The sequence below is a fragment of the Nelumbo lutea genome, chromosome 3 (assembly GCF_056320005.1).
Source record: "Nelumbo lutea isolate HS-2025 chromosome 3, American lotus-T2T, whole genome shotgun sequence".
NCBI classification, from domain to species: domain Eukaryota; kingdom Viridiplantae; phylum Streptophyta; class Magnoliopsida; order Proteales; family Nelumbonaceae; genus Nelumbo; species Nelumbo lutea.
In genome coordinates this window covers 28,095,042-28,112,754 of record NC_142686.1, presented here as the reverse complement: position 1 = coordinate 28,112,754, position 17,713 = coordinate 28,095,042, and the positions used below count along the sequence as shown (strand labels likewise).

The 17,713-nt window shown below is 36.2% G+C and overlaps 1 protein-coding gene across 1 annotated transcript; it reads right to left on the bottom strand.

Moving 5' to 3' along the window:
- Nucleotides 1-2,061: 2,061 nt before the first annotated feature.
- Nucleotides 2,062-5,772, bottom strand: LOC148863866 (transcription factor MYB1-like). The gene is made up of 3 exons (XM_088979360.1): nt 5,603-5,772; nt 5,315-5,444; nt 2,062-2,672 (listed from the first exon to the last, which is right to left on the bottom strand). Exons 1-3 carry the CDS (start codon nt 5,718-5,720, stop codon nt 2,105-2,107), a joined length of 816 nt encoding a protein of 271 aa, XP_088835486.1. The 5' UTR covers nt 5,721-5,772; the 3' UTR covers nt 2,062-2,104.
- Between the last annotated feature and the right edge of the window lie 11,941 nt (nt 5,773-17,713).

The window sequence follows — 17,713 nt, the reverse complement described above, 5'->3', positions numbered from 1 at the left end:
TGTTGGGATTCTACAGCACTGTACTGGATTCTACCTAGCTAGCTCTGGAGGATTATTCTTTGATGTCTTTCTGTAAGGCTGTTGAACACTCTTTTCATCTTTCAAGCTCAGTTTTCAACCATACAAATTTAATTTTGAATGAAGATGTTCACTGGAAACGGACCTGTTTTGGGTCCATTTTAATGATTTGTTTCACAATGCAAATACCCGAGACCAAGATCTTAGGGAAGGAAAGGGAGTGATAGTGGATGAGTGCCATAGAACTAGAGTTCTTAATTATTAAATATTTTGTAACTTTTAATTTTTTTTATCATTTTTATTTGTATTAATTATTAAATATTTTATTTTTAATTAATTATTAATTATTTTAGTACTCTTTAAGATATTATTTTACTAATTATTAAATAATTTAGTAATTCTTAAGAAATTATTTGCAAATAATTAAATGTTTTCTCACCCATTAACATTTAATGTGACGTGGAACAATTTTTTATCAATTGGTTCTGTATTGTCCCTGACACGGTGTCAGTGACACGTTGTAATGTTGTATTATCTAGTATAGTAGTACGCCGAAGAATCTAAATTAATTAACTCTGGTATGCTCTATTCCTGTCTCACCTCAATTGCGCATTTAATGTGATGCAGAATAATTTTTTATGTGGGTTCATTTCATTGGTTGGCAATTGGCACAAGGAAACCTCTTGTCTCGCTAGCCAAAATTAATAAATTCAAGTATGCTCTCTTCTTAATATCTTTTTAAGTGGGTTCATCGTTCATCTTATTGGTTGGCATAAGAAAACCCTCGTACATGAAACAAATAGAATTTCATCCTAATTTTTGTGAAGTTAGAGACGTTCATCATTGTTAAAAAAAAAAGTAAAAATTGTTTTATATAAAAGATAAAACACTTTCTTGTTTTTACTTTTTATGATAATATGCACATGGGAATTTTAGATCGTGATAATAATATATCCAATTTTTTTTATATAAAATTCATATATATATATATTTTTTTTATTATTAATCAAATGCAGGTTGCAAAATTCGATTCTGATTATGTAAGCATTTTATATTAGGCTAAAAAGTTTTGGGTATCATTGATAGTCCACCTATTTGGGGATTCTTCCTTTTGTAATGCTTTATCTTCTTATTTAGTACTGCATTTTTATTGTTCATTTATCAAAAAAATGTAATATTTGAACCGATGGTCTAACCATTAACCTCCAAATCGGTTTTAAAAACATTGGTTTACAAAATCAATCCACTATATATACTTTAAATATAAAAATTAAAAACTACGTGCTAATCTCTATGTATTATATGACTATTTCAAATAAAAGTAAACAATTTTCAACCGTTCACAATGAAGTCTATTACCAAAGGCACTCAGCTCCCTGATAAGGGTAAAGTAAAATATAAATTGTCAGGAGACTGAGGAGTGAGAAAGGTATTTCACCCTCTAATCTAAAACTTAAGAAGCCGAATATGTTGTCAGTTTTATAGCTTTAAACGTTGAGCTGGACACGGTGCACCACATGATCTAGCGATGAAGGCCACCCTATCTCTATTTATGCAAGTACTAGAAGACCAATTCATATGGATTATGGAGAGAGCATTGGTTGAGACAATGTATTGATAATTGTAAATTTGCATGTATCTTTATTAGGGCTATCAGTGGTGAGGGCCAAACCGAATAGACTCGACTCGAAGGGTTTGAGTCTTGATATTAATAGAATAACTACTACTTGTGGGTGTGCGAATTCTGAGTTGAGTTGAGATTTTAACAGGGTCCCGATTGATTTTACCTGTTTGGACCTTCATATAAGATTTGTCTAAACTTATCATTTTATAGGGAATTATATAACGTAGCTGGAGAAGAGAGAAGTAGAGAATCAGTGAATTTATTGTCAAATCACGTATCTAGGTTTTAGGTTTAGTTACGATAGTTGAGAGCCTAGGGGGTCTCATGAGGTTTGGGAACAAGTATACCCAATAAATTAATATAGCTTGCCAAGTTAAAATGAGCAAGAATAGTCCAACGAAAGTGAAAAAGGACAAATAAGCCATGAAAACCAAATTATAAATTGAAGTGTCCTTGTTTTTGCTATAATAGAAGATCCCAAATATTTCCATTGTCTAATGACAAGTTATCCCAATCATTACAGCCTATTTCCAGGGAAGTGTGCTTGTTGACCAGCATTTTTGGGTCCATTTCTTCAGCCCAGAGGCTTTTAAGTAGTAGCTCAACATCTTGTTCAGAACTACCACCACTAATGGAGCATGAGATCCCATTGTCCCCTACTATTTCATTTTCACACCCAGCTAAGATACTCTTCCACCATGGTAAAGCCTCATCTGCAGGAGGTGGACGATCTAGACTGAGAAACACCTCATTATTATTATTATTATTAGGCATTTCTTCTCCTGTTTGATGATGACTAACAGCACCTACACTTGTAGAATCAGCCATCCTTCTCAGGAAGCATGGAGAATTTTTGCACAAATTCAGAGGCTGAGGCCTGAAAACTTTGGTCTTCTGAGTTACAATTTTGTCATCCGTCGTCTCTTTTTCTTTTCTAGGGGGGACCTTGTTTTTGCGCATCCGCGTATTGCAGTAGTTCTTGATATCATTTGCTGTCCTCCCGGGAAGTCTACCCGCAATTAATGACCACCTGAGAAGCAATAATTGAAAAAGATAATTTGGTTTCAAAGCTTTGGATTTGGAATCCAATGAAATGAAAAGGTAATTTCGGTTCCATTCCTATCCTTTTTGTTTTGCTTTCAAAAATCCGGTTTCCCCTAACTAGCAGTATCATGGGCTATGATAAGCTGTACGTGTGACCAATTATCAACGCCCACGCATGCTAGCCATAAATTAAATACCAAGTGACAAGTTGAGTTGAGTGGTTCTGAGTCATATACACTTTACAGCTGGCATGCATTGAGTGTTATTATTGACTTCTCCAATTAAAATTAATTGGACTGTTTTGGTAGACTGCTGCAAATGACATCTCATGATGAATGTGAACAAAAAAGATAAATATCAAAAACATATCCAAAATGAATTTTTCAATCTCTCACTTTGCATGACCTATATATCTCTCTGTGTGTGTACTTATAAAAAGCTAAAGCCAAGCAATCTAATTATCTAACTTCCCAATATAGAAACCATTTATAAGAATAAAATTGGTAATTATTTAGTGCTCAAATAGTTACTTTTTTATTTATTTTTAGTTCAAAAAATTAAATTTTTATATAAACTTTTAGTGGGTTTATGGAAATGATAGATTAACCATAGATCCACATTATAATTATTATGTATCATCACATCATGTAAGACATAAATTTCTACTTTTTATATCATTTTGTTTATTTTTTTAATTTTCACTAAAATCTTATATCTAATTAAGAATCCAATTATCTTCACCACCATCAAAGATATACTCAAACAATTTATAAGTGAATATGCTATTGATAATTTTTTTTATAATAATTATTATGTAACTGTTTGCTTCAAAATTTTAGAAAAAAATAAATACTAAACAAGAAATTTTAATAAATCTATGGATATGATAGATCATTTGTAGATCTACTATATGATCATTTCTTATGATGAGATCACACCAAAATAAAAATAAAAAATAAAAATAATAAAAATCTATTTTATTAGTTAATTTATTTTTCCCAATTTTCAATTCAAACCCCATAAATCTATTTATAGCCAAGGCTCAATGTTTTAGTAATGAGTATTGCATTGCATTGGAGAGCTCATATACGGTTACACTTTGAAAACACATGGATACAAATAAAACATATGAAGACACCTGGATATGGTAGAGAAATTCAGACAAATCACATAAGTGCATTAATAACAGTAAATATAAAGATGAATTAAAAATAAGGTATAAACACATGAGAAATACACATTTTAATAGGTTATATAAAGAGAAATATTACAATCAACAATAACAGGACTCTAGAACATGTACATACCATACAATAACACTAATAAAAAGTTCAACATTTAAGCATTTATTTTATTTTTATTAAACATTATAATTTTCAGTTTTTGCTATTCTTCCGAGAAAATTATTTATTTAAAATTTTTATATAAATAATAACTATATTTCTTCAAATAATAAATATATTCACTTTAAACATACTACACAACAAAACAAAAAATATAAATATCTAAAAAATTAAATAAGAGAATATACCTTTTGTTTTGGAAAAATACGACGATATCTTTTTCTCCTCCTCTTCTTTTCCCACTTTTCCTTCCTTTTGCCTTTTTATTGCAAGTGGGCATGATTCCCAATTGACAGAAGTGTTGGGATGGTCATATGCGCCCATAGCAAGTCCAAAAGGGGTGAAAAGACTTATATATCGAATCATCAAACTCTAGGGGTCGATACGCCTTTGTATCGTTGTGTATCAAAGTGTGGCCACCAATACATTATACATTGCAATACGGCCTGAAACCAAACCAAGGTGTATCATACACTCTTAGACATAGTATATATATCCCATACATGGCCATGTCCATTGGGACATATACAATATGTCCGAGTATAAATATTTTAATGTTTGCTTATAGCACCAAAGAAAATGTTAGATTTTCAACACAAAAAAGTATATCAACGTGAAAAAAAAAAAAAATTCTTGAACTTTAGGTTATATTTGGTTTGAAGGAAAAGGTAGGTAATTTTATACAAAGTTTGTAAAGTCTTTCCCTTCTTTTCCCTTCAAACCAAACACAACATTAATGTTTTTGCCTTTTTGTTCTATAGATATAGAGATTTGGGGTGTTTAGTTTAGAAAGGATTTGGAGAATTTAAGTGTGAAAGGATTCTAAAGAGGGTTAGACTTCTTGTTTCCTCTTTCCTTTTATTTTCGCTTTTGCACTATTAATTTATCTTGGCTTTCAGTAATAGCAAATATGCAACCGAAACGCTACGATACGCCACCAATACAGGCTCAATCGAAACGACGAAAAGGAATGAGATCTCTCAGCTCCTTTAACTACGTTTCCAGTACCGGCACAAGTTGGTCATCAGAAGTCAGAACAAAATAGTTGTGGAATTTTGAACCTTGCCCATAACACAGCTATCAAGTTCAACTAATCCACTCTCCATATTATTAGTTAGGGAAGCAATTCATTTTCAAGAAATCTGAACTCACTCACCTCCCCTACAATACTTTGATAATGGACCCATTTCAGGATATAATTAATGCAAGGGTATAATATCACAATTAGTTTGATTTTTTTGTGGCATTCAAGCTGCAGGGCTGAACTAAACGGCTTTGAATTTACCTGTTGCCTAAGAGCTTATGAAGTTTGGTAATGAGATCAACTTCATCTGCCGTGAACTGTCCTCTCTTGATATTTGGTTTGAGGTAGTTCAACCATCTCAGCCTACAGCTCTTCCGGCATCTCTTCAGACCTGGAAACCCAAGAAGAATTGAGAAAGAAATTTCAACAAATTTTTATTTGCAACTATTTTAATTAAGAGAATCTCTCTCTCTCTCTCTCTCTCTCTCTCTCTGCATCAGCAATATAATTTAGCAAAAAAGAAAACAAAGAAAATACGGCACACCGCACCTGCTCTAACAGGAACCCGATACCATTTTCCCTCCCCATACTTCTCAATGCACTCCCTCAAAAGAATATCTTCTTCTTCAGTCCAGGAACCTTTTCTTAAACCCGGATTACTCAACATATCTTCAAGAGCATGCGTGCATGAAGAGAGACAATGGAGTTAGCTAAGTTGCAGTGCAGTGCCACCAAAAGCAGTTATTTATAAGTTGTTTTTGAGTAGCTTTAAGGTTCACAAACTGTGCTACGTGCATGCCTGTTTCACCACAAGCGAGAAATTCGGGGTGTTGGGTTTCTGGGGTTTTAATTTCTATTTCTAAACAGAAGTTTCCAGTTTTATCAACTACCAGTCTAACCCAATTCCACGTTCCTCATCAGTTCGAGCAAGCTGATCAGACTGAACTTAATTAATTATATACTTCTTGTTAACCAGAAAACAAAATAGACTTGTTTCTTAGGCTCAGTTTGGAAGGATTATAAATGCAAAACCTTATATTTTGCATTATCTTATATGTATTTGCAAAGTACATATTTGCATTTACTCCTTCCAAACCGAGCCAAAAAACAAGTCTATGGACTTTTTAACTGGACCAACTCCCCACTGCCAATGAAAAACGAGAGGAAATTGGCTTGAATCGATAGTTGCATGACCCAATGAAAGGGAAAGGCTTGGTTAATTTTGAAGCTCCATGTGAATGACTGACCGACACCCATGCTAACGTGTCCTTCACACAGATCAATGCTGTTTAATTTTTGGGAGAATTACCGATCAGCCCAGCTCAGAATGTACTAGCCACAGTACATGGGGAATGCATCGTGACCGTGAATTGATGTCAAATTCACGAGCAGGATGTGGTTCATAGGGAGGGAGAAGACTAGTCGAAGGGAGTGGCTGGAATTCAGCATCGTGTGTATTCATACTTTTCCCTTAATTTTTTCGGACAAGTACGGATACAAAGATGCAGAATTCTGAATTCCAACCCCCCCCCCCCACTACTAGCACAGAATCTGATCTGTGCTGATTGGTCATTCTTCCTAACTTTTCCAATGAAACGTCAACAACCCAGCCCATCATTACTGTTTGACACGAGATAGTGATGTTTTGTTTTGTTTAGGGAGAATGGCCCATGCCCCGTCAAAATTTGTATATTCAAGGTATATGTGGGTTAGGTGCCACTCAAAATAGGATAGGTATAAGTGGAGGTGTGGTTTTTTGACTTTGAATGTTTATATTTGTGCATCGAGAATCAGATTTCTACATTGGGTGTTTCCTTACTTCTCCGTTTTGTTTATGGGTTCTACTACGTATGGAAAAGTAACAAAGGTCCATTTGGCAGAATACTTTGTAATCGAAATTGGAATGATCTATTTCCCTCATCTGTTTGGTTCAGACTGAAATTGGAATCAGAATTGGCTGAAATGGATTCTTATTACTAGAAGAAGAGACGGGAATGACCAATCCATTAATTAAATGGTGGAATGCCATTCCAGCAGGAATGATGATAGGATTCCAATTCCGCCTAACCAAACAAATGGAATCCTCCATTAATTCAGATTCTGATTTCAGATTCATTAGAATTTTGGCAAAAACCAAGCCAAACTCTGTCATGAGTAGGTCTAGCTCATAAAGTGATAGGAATAAGACTTGGCAAAAAGTTGACCCAACTTGTAAATCTGACCCAACCTAATCTGAAAACATAGGGTTAGGTTCTCATATTTAGCAACTTGAATTTGAGAATGGCCCAACCCGATCCAACTTGGAAAAAATTGGGCTGACCTAATTGCCAGGTCTAATTAGGATTATTTATATATTGTTAGAAGTTTCCACACTTTATTCTTTACTCTTTATTGTTTACTGTTTGAATTGTTAAATGTTCAAGTTTTTTATCATGTTTGGAATTAAGTAATTTATTAATCAGTAGATCAACTCTAATCTGAACATTTGGAATTAGGGTCTAACATTTGTGGATTCGACCCTAAGTGTCTTGACCCAAGCCAGATTTGAATGTATTTATTGAATAACTGATGAACAAAATGCTCAATTTTCTATAAGTTGTGAGAAAAATGCGCCACATGAACAGAGGATGGATAGGAAGAGATGATATCTTTATGAAGAAGGCATTCGCCTTTTTATATTGGTGCATCAGCATCACACAAACTGACGTAAGCTTTCACACATGAGAGAGATATGAGATTTTGACTTGTTGGTGAAACAGACAAATTGCCTCCAAGTAGCTCGTTCTAGGCATTTATTTCTCTTTTCAAATTAGATCAATTCTTGATCGGTTTATGTTTGTTAATTAATTGGAATGAATGGCCAGACGCCCTCGATAAGAATAAACTTAGTATCTTATGGCCGAAGGAACAACCTACACGGATGGGCAAAAGCCTCTTTACTGTATATCAATGTTTTATGTATGTGATTTGTTTTTGCACATATTTATCTTTTGTGCAACATGACACAAAGTATTATCGTTGAACAAACCTTAAGTCATGTACTCATGTCAGTAGAAAATCTGCTTCCTATGTTCAACACCCGTTCTGGCTAATGCTTTTTTCATCTCAGGAATTATCTATTATTTTATTATTTGTATCAAAATAATTAAAAGTAACAAAACAACAACAAAAAAAAGGAAAACATGTCCCAGTTCCTTTCTATCCAACAAAAAAGGAAAACATCTTATGTTTCTCTTTCTCATTCGCTGTATTTGCAATTATGTCTTGTTTTGTTAAAATTGTAATATTTTTTGTCTTTCTCAATAAACAAAAACCACTAGACAAATATATCATAGGCATTAAAATTCTTATATGCTAATTATATCATAAAATAAATAGTTTATGCAAAAACTAGTAATTTACTTAAAAGCTTTTTATTTTTGGTGAATGCTCTAATTTTAGAGAATTAATATATAATAAAGCATTACATGTTATAATTTTAGAGAATATTTCTTATGCCTAGATTAAATTCTCTAATTTTTCATTCTTCCTCAACGTAGAGGTGTAAATCGGGCCAAGTTTGGACCGGCTTGGCATGACATGACATAATGGCATTTGTGTCGTGCTAGGCCAGGCTAGATGGTCCATGTCGTGCTAGGCTTGGGGTTTAAGGTCTGCAGGTCGGGCCGACACAGCATGATCGGGCAGGTTGTTCCTTCCACAGCCCACGTGCCACCATGACCCATATATATTATTTATATATTTATATATATAATGTAATATATTATATAAATTACAATTATATAATGATCTATTGATAAAATAAACAATTATTTTCAATTTTATTATACTAATTTATTTAATTATATATACAAGCAATTGTATACATCAAAATTCACATTTCATTTTTTTTAAAATAAATAGGCAAAAATAGCTTTGGCCCGGTGGGCCATGCTGGGCCGACCCCCCAAGTTATCCTAGAGGAGGGTGGCATGACCCAAGATGGACCGTGGGTTGTGCCATGCCAGCCCGACACAACCCGTTTTACACCTCTATCTCAATGTATCTGACATAAAGATAAAAACCAATTTTTACTTTATATCATACTTATTAAACCGTGTACTTGAATTTATAATTTTCAAACAAAATGTTCAAGAAAAAACATTCCCATAGTAGCCTAGACTGAATTCTCTAATTTGCCATTCGTCCTCAACGTAAAGATGTAAATCAGGTCAAGTTTGGATTGGCACGGCACAACACGATGGCATGTGGGTTGTGCCAGGCAGTTGGGGTTTTAGGTCTGCGGGCTAGGCCGACACGGCATGACCGAGTGGACCGTGCCTTCCACAGCTCGTGTGTCGGCACTGCCCAGCCCGCCGCCCAACTCGACACGACCCATATATATTATTTATATATATTTATATATTATATAATAATCTATTAATAAAATAAACAATTATTTTCAATTTTATTATACTAATTTATTTAATTATTGTATATATAAACAATTGTATACATCAAAATTCATATAAAACTAAAATTTTAAGTTTTCCTTCTAATTTTTAAATTGAAAACCGTAAAGTGAGGGCTTCAAGAACTACTGCCCCAACCAACCGGTTGCAGCGGCTGAAGGTACAGAGGTGGGAGAACCCTAAAGGGCAGAAAGTTGGAGAGAAAGGCATTGGGACAGGTTTTCCTTTTTTGTTGGAGAGAAAGGCCTTGGGACATGTTTTCATTTTTATTATTTTATTATTTTTAATTATTTTAATACAAATAATAAAATAATAGGTAATTCTTAAACAGCACAAAAACATTAAGATGGAAAGAGCATTAGTTAGGACAGGTGTTGCACAGGTTTTAGGTGCTCACTCATAGTGGTTACCTAACGTGCCTAGTACATCCAGACCGCAAAGTTTGACAAGATAGTTGATAAATTTTAAGATCGCAATTGTAGCTAGATGGACACTTAGATGTGTAAATCATGTCGCCCGTGGCCTGGCACAGCTCGCCACGATCTTGAGTCAGTCTAGCCCGGCCCACCGATGGTTTATGGGCCTTGTCACGGCCCGACACGATTGTATGGGCCGATGAGCCATGTCAAGCTTAGGGTTTTAGGTCAATGGGCTGGGCCAACACAATCCATAGCTAGTATGTATATAAATATAAATATATATATTATACTATTTTATTTAATTATTGTATATATCAAAATTCATATAAAATTAAAATTTTAAGTTTTTTTTCAGTTTTTTAAAATAAATAATTGTGTTCCGATACACGGCCCGACCCGACCCATCCTAGCCCGACACAGGCCCATGTGGACTTGGGCCGTGAGCCATGCCGGGCCAACCCCCCAAAATATTCCAGGGGAGAAAGGCACAGCCTGAGATAGCCCGCAAACTAACCTGCATTTTGTGCGGGCCAAACATGGATCATGTCGTACCAACCCAACACGACCTGTTTTACACCTCTATCCACCTAGCAGAATAGGTCATATATTCAGCTGTTCTCATGAATGTTGGTTCATCCAAAGTTCTTGGTTTTATATAATAAAAAATAGGGCAAGTGCTCCCAAACCGTTGCCTATTGGAAGCTCAAATATTTAAGATACCAAAGATAGAGTAATTAAGATATACATAGATATGATAGAATGGCCCAGTAGTACTTGGTCACAGCTGAATATCGGTGAGAGCTGCATGTGTACCCTTCCAAGACTATCTTACACGACTAACCCTTCTAACCAGATCTAACATATTATTAAAAAATGATATAATAAAAAATTCAAATAAATCATAAAAATACATTAATATAATAAATTTTATGAGTAAAATTATTCAAAAAAAATATCGAAAGGGTCATTTGTAAAAACATTCCTTATAGTTCTATGGATATACTAAAACTTATCCTATAATTTGCAATGGATTTACTCATTTATTTAATCAACCTTTTATTAGATGACAGTGGAAAATGACAGTTTTGACACTAATGTCCATTTAAATAAATTTAATCAAAAGAAAATAATTAAAAATAAAAATATTATTTTTGTTCCTGATAAGACACAAACAACCAATCTATTTTGTTAATTTTGTCTTCTCTACAAAGAAGTGTTAGGGGTACTTTTGAAATAAACAATCATGGGCCAATGTCCTTGAAATTTTTTTCATTTATTTTAGATGGTCATGTTACTATTTTTAGAGAAAAAAATAGACACTTTTTAGTAAAATGTCAATTAAGTAAATAGGTTACAAACTATAGCAGTATTTTAGTAAAATGAAAATTGTAAGATAGATTTAAATAAATCTAATGCACCATATGGGATGTTCTATTAAATAACCCCCCGTACTTAAACACATAAGAAAACACACTATAACCCTAGCTTTAAAAGGTGGTTGAGGCTAAGCGTGAGGCTTATACATCAATACAAGGTGGACCAAAAGTGCAAGATGTTTGCACCTAAATTTTGATGAGACATATGCCTCACCACCTCACGCCTCAAAGTGGTGAGGTCTACACTTCATTTTAAGTAACATTTGATTTAATAAAAAAAGATAACGCTGCTCTCCCAAGAACTCTACCTTTAGGCACGCTCTTCTAAAGTAAAACTTTGAACAGGGGATTCGTGTCCATCAACCTGGGTGAATACAGACAAGAACCCTTCTTGGGTCATAAGGTTTGGAGTTTCATAGCTATGCACCTTCGTTCCAATAACAAGACTTTGTACTTTTTAGATTAAATGGATTTTCGGTCGAACTGAACACACCAAGATTTCTCTCCTGTAACAATTTCCAAGATGAACTCGTTGGCAATGAACGCTACAACTTCGAAGAGGACCTCTGGTATTTGTTGTTAATAGATCGAGGTTCACGGTCTAAATCAGTAAGGGTTTAGAAGGGGTAATTTTGACATTTAAAAAAATCATTCTCTTGTACGGATTGTTAGGGGTATTTGTGTCATTCCACTTGTCTGTTAATGTCGGTTAACGATTCGGGACCAAATATCTTATGACTCCCTCAAATGTATAAATTTTATATAGTATAATACTACGTGCTACTCTATGTTTCAAATATATAGATTTTATACATGTGGCAATAGTTTCAAGTTTTATATAGATTTTCAATTCATGGTCTCTTTGGCTTCCTGGAATATATGCCTGAAATCGGAGTTAGAATCCAATTGGTCAGAATAGGTTTCTGATTCCCATTCTTAGGAAAATATATTCCATTATATTGGGGAATGGCCATTCCAGGCTCCTCTTGATAATGAAATTCTCACTCTACATTTAGAGTTTGTCAAGAAGTAAAGAATGTGAAATCCAGCTTAGACAGATCTGAAACCGAGCCTACAAGTAACAGTGTCTCCAAGCATCGCCATTGAAAACGACGTAGAAGGCATCGTCGCCAGAATTTATCAAAGTAATCTCACTTGGATAGGGAAGGGATCGTCCCACCTCCCATCGGGCGATTGAAGCGATCTATTGCGGTGAATTCCAGATCGTTCCATGGCAATAGTCGTCAGTCCCTCATCGGTGGTTGTTGTCGGTGGCGATTTGTTGGTGCCGATGGTTGCTGTCGACTGTTGCCTGAAGTGAGAGCTTGAGAGGTGGCACCTGCAAGAGCCGCAGAGAAGAAAGGGGAGAGAGAGAGATACAGAGATGGCATTGGTGTTTGTTTCCGACGAGGTAGCGATCGGCGTTGCCGCTTGGTGCCGGTGGTTGGTGCAGGCCGCATGGCGGAGATGACAGGCGAGAAGAAAGAAATTCACTCAAACACTCATAGAGAATAGAGAGACAGAGACACTGGGGGAGAGTCGGAGAGGCCGTCGGTTGAAGGACAACCGGCACCGGAGGAAAGCAAGGGGAACTACAGCATCAACTGCCAAACTGGACACTTGGGATTGGGGTCTGGCCGTCTGCGGAATATGAAGACTAAGAGATACTGAGAGAGAGAAATAGAGAACTTAAAGAAAGTATTAGGTTTAGGTTTCGAAGAGATAAACAGAAAAAGGTTGAAAGGTTTCGATTTTCGAAGAAACTGAGAGACTGCCGAACTTTTTTTTCTTCAAAAATAAAAATATAATATATAATATTATATAAATATATATTATTGTACATATATCGGTCGGTTCGATTAACCGCCATCTTTTTTAAATGGTTAACTGAAATTGTCAGTTTTTTAAGAATATTAAACTGAAACTGGATCGACCAATTTAATTAACCAATTTTTTTTATTTGATTTCGGTCGATTTAATTTTTCAATTTTTTTTGTTCACTCCTACCGATATCGATTCTAATTTCAATCCTAGCCATAAACCAAACAGACCCTCACTTTGTTGATAGAATACAATATGAAAGTCATTTTTTATTAAGATCCAATATCCGGTTACAAGACAAATTAGACTCGATTTCGATATAAATCCAATGGATAAGATCCAATTAAATCTGTATATGATTTGATTCAATCCATTTACAGCCCTATCTTCTTATTCACCATGGATTTATGTATCGCATAATTGATCAATTGGCAAACTGTGTAATGGTACAACAGATCTGAACCCATGAACGGTGGGCCATCATACTCCATACAAGAACCCAGCTACTAGTTGACAAGTTGATAAGCCTCATTAACAGATGGACCTGAGTCCATTTATATATAATTGAGAAGCGTCCTTTACCATGAATTTAACAATGTTCCCCGTTCAGCCCAGATTTCGTCTTCCCAAAATTGGTCTTCACACTGTTCTCAGTTCTCACAACACTTGGGGAACGTGTATTAGAACATCTCTGTATTTTTGTTTAGGGTAAATTATAAAGACTTCCCTGTAAGACCCCTTGTATTATAAAGACAAAGACCCCTTTCTGAAGATCATTGTAATATTTTTTAATCCTCATTATTATCTTTTTAATAACTATTCCTCTGCCCCGATCTCTCTTCTTCCCCTTATCCTTAACAACATTGGGATTGAACCCATTGAACTCATTTTCACGAATTTGGTGCAACTGTACTGAACGAGAATCGCGTCTAGCTCGCTCGCTCTTGGACCCAAGCAGGTGCAGAAGCGGCGGCAACGGCGCTGTTTCGTTTCTGTAATTCCGTTCCCTCTACAGGTCTTATTCTACCGCTCGCTCTTCAAAAGACGTGAGAGAGCTCGCTCTACTGAACACCAACCCATCGAGGGGGACAACAACTGGTTCGGCGGAAGTACAGAGGGGGACAACAACTGGTTCGGCGGTGACAAAGGTCGCAACAACTGTGGGAAGGAGTTGAAATAGAAAAAGATAATGAATCCGCCGCCATGGAAATCGGTGATGGATTTGAAGGCGGCGGCGGCGGTGGAAGTGGAGGACATCTTCAAAAGAGGGACGCCGCTGCAATTCATGTTGAACGTTGAGGAAGTCGAGAGCTCACTGCTCACATGCTCTGACCTCGGAGCTCAGAACTGCATATCTCTCTGTCACAGTCTTGTTTTTTCCTTTCTTCTTGTTTGGGAACCCTTCTTTTTCAAATCTTCTATGATCCTGACATTTTTGGTACATTCGTACCAGCTTTCTTCGGATGGCGGAATGTTCTATTGAGGTTCTTCTTCCTGTCTCTGTAGAAGAAATGCTAAGAACTATATGTGAGCAACAGTCACTGCCACTTGCTGAAATGAGCGCAAGGAGAGAGCTGGCTTTGCTTGGAGAAGAGGCGTCTCTGCAGCTTCTTTGGCGAATTTCCGGTCAAAGAATCCGATCCTTGATAGGATTTTTCATTTATATGGCGAGAAGTGTGTGTTCAACCGTGTAGTCGGGAAAGCGTGTGCTTCTCCGGGCCACGTACTTCTGAAAGTTCAGCTTCTGTTTGAATAGGAGCCGTATATATAAGGTGTCTTTGCAATCTTCACTAAATTTGTAGTTTCGGATTTGGGTTCCCCCTTGTTGGATTTTAATCTCATAAGAGATTAAATCCAATGGGTTTGATTGGTCAATTACATGACAAATTGCATCTGCACACTTGGTTGAAAAATCAGTTTTTCTCTTATAAAAAAAAACTCAGTTTTGAACTTATCTCACATTGGATAATTACAATGTTTGTTTTCAGTATTTCAATAGGAACTGATTTACACTCCTTAGAATTAGTGGAGGAGAGTATGGGGATTCGATACCGCGCAACGATTTCGAAATTCACTATCTCTCTCTCTCTCTCTCTCAGTTCGGTCTACTACAGTCTCACAGAAGGTTTCTTTGTAGACTCTTCAACTTTGCTGATTGCAGATTCTCGCCCAAGGCTCTGTTGTATCCTAAGAACGAATTTACAGCAAACTCAGTAAAACTGAGTGGGGGCAAATAACGTTCTAAAGACAGTGTCTTCAGACGCGACTCAGAGCTTCTCCTCCAAAGATACAGTGGCATCATCTTCCCCATCATTTTTAGAACGTTATTTTGCAATGGAGGCGGAAGCAAGCATGACTTCGATCAAGATGATGAACCAAGATCTTGTTCGACTAGACCAGTTCGATGGAGCAAATTTCAGCCGATGGCAAGACAAGATGATCTTCTTTCTGACCACACTGAAGCTATACTATCTGTTGGACCCGAATCTGCAATCACTTCCTGAACCCACTGACAAAGACTCTAAGAAACTAAAGAAGGAAAGAGCAAAATGGAAAGAGGACTCACTTCTATGCCAAGGACACATACTGAATGCCTTATCAGACTGGCTCTACAACTTCTACAAAGAACTTACATCTCCAAAAGAAATCTGGAAGGCCCTGAAATTCAAATACAAGGTGCAAGAAGCAGGTATGAATAAGTATCTTATTGCAGAATACTTTGACTTCACCATGAACGACCATAAACCTATACTGGAGCAAGTTCATGAACTACATGTGATAGTCAATAAAATTTGATCCCTTAATATCATCCTTCCTGAATCACAACATAAACAGTGATGTCCGTTATGATGAGAGGTTGAGATAAACTCTTAATGAAGTTCTAAAATGTGTCAAATAACGGAGCACATAGTGGAACTTCACCTATGTGAACATAGAAGTGGTGCTGCTTCTCATGAGGGTTTGGGTTTTCTCTCGAGATTGTTCATGAAACCAGGAAAGAAGCACATGGCCATAATAGTGCTGAGCAAAATTTGAAACTCTTGCAGAGACTGAACATTTTTATGTATAGGTGTCTCCAGTCTGTCTTGAGAGTAGTTGGTTTAAGGTCTTACCACCAATAACTTTGACAAGGCTCTGAGATAACTATACTAACAAGAGGTTTAAATTGATAAACACATTTTATATGCATAACTATGTCATAGTAGTTTGGATTGAGAGAGAACTATGCAATTGATCAATCAATGTGGGGGATTGTTGGATTTTAATCTCATAAGAGATTAAATCCAATGGGTTTGATTGGTCAATTACATGAGAAATTGCACCTGCACACTTGGTTGAAAAATCAGTTTTTCTCTTACAAAAAAAAAGAAACCAATTTTGAACTTGTCCCACATTGGATAATTACAAGGTTCGTTTTTAGTATTTCAATAGGAGTTGATTTGCACTCCTTAGAATTAGTAGAGTAGAGTATGGGGATTCGATACCATGCAACGCGTGTGCGCGTGTGTGTGTGGCGCAATGAGGCGCTTTAGAGGCGCACTTTGCTCACACCCGCGTGGCTCGTGATGAGCAGCTCTGGTTTTGGTGCAATGATGACCGTTGATCACCGTTGATGAGATCAACGGTCACGATTCGATCGGGTGTGATCAAGAGGCACAATTCAAAGTTAACAGTCACCAACTATTAACAACTTTTTAAACAGTCACAATGTTTGAAATTGTGACTGTTCAATGTGCTTTCTCTAAACCAGCACCTACCTTTTCTTCATACCTCTTCACAAATTATTTAAGGAGCATGAATCAGACTCTAAAACATACAATTTCGAAATTCACTATCTCTCTCTCTCAATCCGATCTGCTACAGTCTCACAGAAGGTTTCTTTGGAGACTCTTCAACTTTGCTGGTTGTAGATTCTCGCCCAAGGCTCTGTTGTATCCTGAGAACGAATTTGCCTGTAACCCAATAGCAAACTCAATAAAACTGAGTGGGCGCAAATAACGTTCTAAAGACAGTATCTTCAGACGCGCCTCAGAGCTTCTCCTCCAAAGTTACAGTGACCCCATCTTCCCCAACACCCCTTAACTCACCGTTTCTTGTAGGCTATGATGATGCTACCTCTCACTCTCCGAGGTTAGAGCGTCACTGTAGGCAGAAGATCAAATATATTTTAAGAGAAAAAGGGCAAAAAAAAAAGAAAATAAAAAAAGTTTAATAGGGTAGTTTGGTAACTAAACTCATTCCGTTATCTAACTTAATGGTCAAGGGGTATTTTTGTCTCACGGTCATAGAATAAAGTACAGGGGGTCAAAAAAATCTACAAAAGGATCCTAGAACCACGAAAAGGCAAGGGCAAACTAGATACCATTTTGATCATTTCGCCAAGGTAACTCTAGCTAAATGGGGAGAGAAACACCACGTTGATGATCTTTCTAGCTCTCAATGGAGGCCCCAATTTAAGCCCACACTGTTTTACTTAATTTATATAGCGAGAGGAAACAAAATATGGGCCACAAATAAAGCCCATCCTCGTTGTATGGTAACCATGCCCACTTTTTCTTTTTTTCTTCTTTCTTTTTTATCTAGGCTGCGTTT

Bases quoted from the DNA above. Each gene is read 5' to 3' on its own strand.
- LOC148863866 (XM_088979360.1), bottom strand. From the start codon at position 5,720: ATGTTGAGTAATCCGGGTTTAAGAAAAGGTTCCTGGACTGAAGAAGAA. The intron at 5,445-5,602 runs GTGCGGTGTGCC...TTGGGTTTCCAG, and splicing joins TCGGGTTCCTGTTAGAGCAG to GTCTGAAGAGATGCCGGAAG. The intron at 2,673-5,314 runs GTAAATTCAAAG...ATTGCTTCTCAG, and splicing joins CATAAGCTCTTAGGCAACAG to GTGGTCATTAATTGCGGGTA.